The 4,177-nt window shown below is 34.2% G+C and overlaps 1 protein-coding gene across 1 annotated transcript; it reads right to left on the bottom strand.

Moving 5' to 3' along the window:
• Nucleotides 1-935: 935 nt before the first annotated feature.
• Nucleotides 936-3,807, bottom strand: LOC107046437 (optic atrophy 3 protein homolog). The gene is made up of 3 exons (XM_015269048.1): nt 3,358-3,807; nt 2,901-3,080; nt 936-1,761 (listed from the first exon to the last, which is right to left on the bottom strand). Exons 2-3 carry the CDS (start codon nt 3,040-3,042, stop codon nt 1,223-1,225), a joined length of 681 nt encoding a protein of 226 aa, XP_015124534.1. The 5' UTR covers nt 3,043-3,080; nt 3,358-3,807; the 3' UTR covers nt 936-1,222.
• Nucleotides 3,808-4,177: the final 370 nt, after the last annotated feature.

Here is a 4,177-nt window from a genome sequence, read left to right as displayed (position 1 = left end):
TGTTATGCCCCAAAATAATATTGTAATATTAAGCAATAATTCATTTCAAAAGTGAAGACGTCGAACGATGAAATGAATTCAACTTACTTCACCCATGGTTTTGCTGAATCGCTGATTCATGTGCAACACTGTTTGCCATTATAACATGACTCGCTTAATTATTATATAAGCTGCACTCGCCAATATTCGGGAATCCAGTCGTCAACGTAAATCAAGCTTATACTTATTTTTTATCAGCTTGTAATTTCTACGTAATTATCCCGTCTGGATAGTTATGAGTTAGTCAAATAAAATAATACTTCTTTTTTCTACCAATTACTCTACCGGATTTCAGTATTGACCTAGTAGGGAGATTTATCTCCTATCTCAAAGAACCCAGGGAGTTATCCCTAACATTTTTTTACTCTCGTGACCCTTAGATTCGAACCTTATTACTGGTCTTACTTATAACCCTCACGCCTAAACATCGTGAACTTTCGTTTAGGACCCGTATTTCGCACTCTTATGCCAAACTCTTGTGACCCTTATTTCTGACCCCCATTCTCGTAACCCTCAGTTTTGATCCTTGTATCTTTTAGACTGTTATTCCCCCCCCCCCTTCCGTTTTATAATAGATCCATCATTTTACGACCCCTTCCCCCCCCCTCGAATAAAATTTCCATCGTTAAAAAAGAAACAATAAATACTAAATATTAAGGACTCAGTATTTAAATGAATAAGTTTGAGAGTAGTTCCCGCTTGGTTGAATTAAAGTTTCTTTATTATTTAGAGGAGAGCTAAATACTAAATACTTGACTATTTTGTATTTAAGGGTATCGTAAACACTAAATATTGAAGTATTTAATATTTTCTTATCTTTTTAAATACTAAATGAATTCATATTTAGTATTTTCAGTACTACTAAGTATTAAATGATGGATTATTTAGCATTCGAATTGGCATTTAAATAGAAGTGTTTACTTTTGCACATCATTGATGGAAATAGCCGAAAAGTTACAGAAATAATTTTATCTCCATTCCACCACAGAACATGAAGTACTGTATTTCTATTGGTTGACATTCAAATGGGAGAAATGAGAAAAATAAAATTAATATGAAAGTGATAGGTCGAAATAAAAATTTACGAAATTGTCAAAATGATGGCATATGTAACAAAAAGAGGGACATCATGCTTGTTCGATTTCATTATATTTTAATGATTTACTGCTGAATGAAGGATACTTCAACTGAATTTTCCTTTGACATCATTTTCGTAATAAACTATTGCTCGATTTATAACTGATTTATCATCATTATTATTAACATTATGATTATTGTTATTTTTATTGCTATTATCACTGATAGAATCTCTGCTATGTTCATTCGGGAATTCACAAGAGTCCCCAGGAACTGAAGATATTCCGACTGATTTTAGTTGGTCAAGATTAATTCTGTGTTTTGTTTTCCTCGCCATTTCTTCGATGACATTCGTGAGATACTCTAACTGTTTTGCTTGTTGTTGAGAAGCATGGTGAAGGTTGCTGATGTCGTCTGCGAATTTTTGAAGTTGGGCTTGCCTATCTGCTTCTTTTCGAGCTTCTTTGGCTACTTGTCTGTTGTATTCGAGGATGAGACAACCGCCTGCCACTGTGAAGATTATCACTTCGCCCATCAGGCTTGCACCGAGCTCGATTGCCATCTGCTCATTTAACTTTGCTACTTTTGTGGGTTTTCCCAAATTCATTAAGTACATCTTCGCTTTCACTTCTGCCCAGTGGTAGACTAGTAAGGGATTAAAAGCGAATTTTTAACAACTTGACGAATACATTCTGAGAGATTATTTTTATCAAGTTGGGTAATTTTAGAAGTGATAAAATTTAAGATTAAACATTGAAGATTCCATTAGAGATTTGTGAGCAGAACATTAATTCGATTGAGTAAATACCGGATCAAATGGAGAATGATGCAGTTAAAATCGCAAATCATTAATTAGATTTTTAAAACTATTGAAACGGAACTCAGGTTACGTATTGAATGCAATAATTTATAAGCTTCATATATAAATGCACTGATTGCTAAGGTAAATTGTCGGGTTATGGAGAAGAATTTCAATGCAAATTCCAAAGTGGAGCGAATGTAACAGAGGGAAACTTCACATATTTGCAGAAAAATAAATAAAAATAGATGAGAAGGGTAGTTGTCATTTTCATAAACAAGAGATAGTGAGGAGTACGTAATAGTCATCAGTTTCTGACTACTTGCAATTCATGCACATAAAAGAAATGGGTAGTAACCTATTTCTTTTATAATGTCGTTTGTATTCATATTCGTCAAAAATCCCATTTCCCACTGCGTATATTAATTTTGAGCTGCGAATTCCATGAATATCCAATTTAATAATTTAAACTGAAACTTAGTTATCGATTTTGAAACGTAAGCATAAGCTACTCAATCTACTAACTCATCACTAATTCCTGAATTCTTCCTCCGTACTACTACAAACTTTTAGAAATTCCTTGATGGGTTTTTATTCTCTGAATATGAAATTAATTTACATGTGCAATGTAATAATTTTTGAGTCTCAAATTGATTCCCTTTGTATTGTCATTGTAGATGTTGACAACTTCATCCTTGGGTTGAATTCTCGGATAATTCTAGTCAAGAACCCAAAATCCTAAGACTCTATTCCAGTTTCATGAACTTCAAAGCAACGGATTTTTCAAATTGAATATATAAACAATTCCATTATAATATTATCAATCCACATCTAACAAATCCATCGGTTACTTTTATTTATGTCTTAACCCGTTGTTAAGCGCGAGATTTTCTCTCACGCAACGCTAGTGAACTATCTGCAGTGCGAGTGAGATACTAAAAAGAGCGCGGCTACTGAAGGTTAAATTCTCATTGCATCAACTTACATTGAGCAGGTGGGATGATAAAATAATTCCTGAAAACCGGATGATTCTTGGCATTTGTCACAATGACTTTGGCAAGAGGTTTACTAATCTGTTTCATGAATAAAACTCCCAATTTTAGAGCAGGGAATACTCCAACTGCCATGTTGATAGCTCACTTGCCTGGGCAATCAGTGGAACAGCCTGAAAACCAATGGCCCTAATTAATAATTGATATCAAATATTGCTTAACTATAATTAATTTAGACTATTAAATCTTCACAAATTTGTACTGATCACAACGTCACTTGGTTAGTTTTCATATTTTTACGGAAATTAATCCACTATTATTCCATTCGAATGTATCACGAAAAAATCATAGGAACGAGGCAAATTATTGTACCTCTTGAATCGATTGGAAATAAACTGTTTCTATAATTTTTATCACATGAAACAACTGCTTTGTGTAGCATTTCTTTACCTTGGGAATATTTTTGAGGACCCGAAAAGCGCCATACTTGTTCTCAAAACACGAAGTGATTCATACCCTTCTCCTCAAAATTAGTGCCCCTTTTTTCCTTGATCACCCAGAAGAAAATAACAATGTTCCAAGAAAAGTGAAGGTGACAGTGGAGCTACTTGGTCGCTGGAGACGTGGTGCTAATATTATATTGTCAGGTATCTTCACAGAGATGCGAACATTAACGTCGAATGAAAAGGCACCCTTATACAGGAAAGTTTATCAAGATAGAACTCGTGCCGAAAAGTGCCCTTTCGTTTACTCGTAAACGAAAAGTAAATGAAAAAAATACATTTCGGCTACTCGTTGAACCTAACATCACTGTCAAAATAGTATATTGCGATACGAAACGGAATTTTCACAAGTGTGAAGTTGGCGTTTCCGATCTGAGAACAATACTCAGGGTCATGGGGTATATAGTTACTAGCGCCGCCGCGGCCGCAAGCGGCCGCGACGTTGATGCCCATTTATTATGCCTTTGCTTTTTTTGTTTCTTTCGAAAATTAATGATTTATCGTCGTTTTAGTCTATTGAGTGTTAAAGTTAATGAAAACAATGCGTCTCGATTCATTGCTTGTTCAATTTAAATATTATAATAAGTGATGCACTAATTCTGAGTTTCCGTCCTCATTGAATGAAATTTTAATTACTATTGTAATCAAAATTATATTCAGAGTGCAAAACAACAATTATCAAATTTCTCACAGACCATAATTTTTTTGTCTTCGCCTCCCTCTTCATTTCCGTTTGCAACTTGACAAAAGTATTCAATTATTTTTCT

Source organism: Diachasma alloeum, unplaced genomic scaffold (genome assembly GCF_001412515.2).
Source record: "Diachasma alloeum isolate Michigan unplaced genomic scaffold, Dall2.0 Dall_scaffold_01375, whole genome shotgun sequence".
In the NCBI taxonomy this organism is placed as follows: Eukaryota; Metazoa; Arthropoda; class Insecta; order Hymenoptera; family Braconidae; genus Diachasma; species Diachasma alloeum.
The sequence above is the reverse complement of the archived record's forward strand: the minus strand, read 5'-3'. Positions and strand labels throughout refer to the sequence as shown.

Coding starts and splice junctions, on each gene's coding strand:
- LOC107046437 (XM_015269048.1), bottom strand. CDS start 3,042: ATGGCAGTTGGAGTATTCCCTGCTCTAAAATTGGGAGTTTTATTCATG. Junction 1,762..2,900: donor TATCATCCCACCTGCTCAAT/GTAAGTTGATGC, acceptor ATCCCTTACTAG/TCTACCACTGGGCAGAAGTG.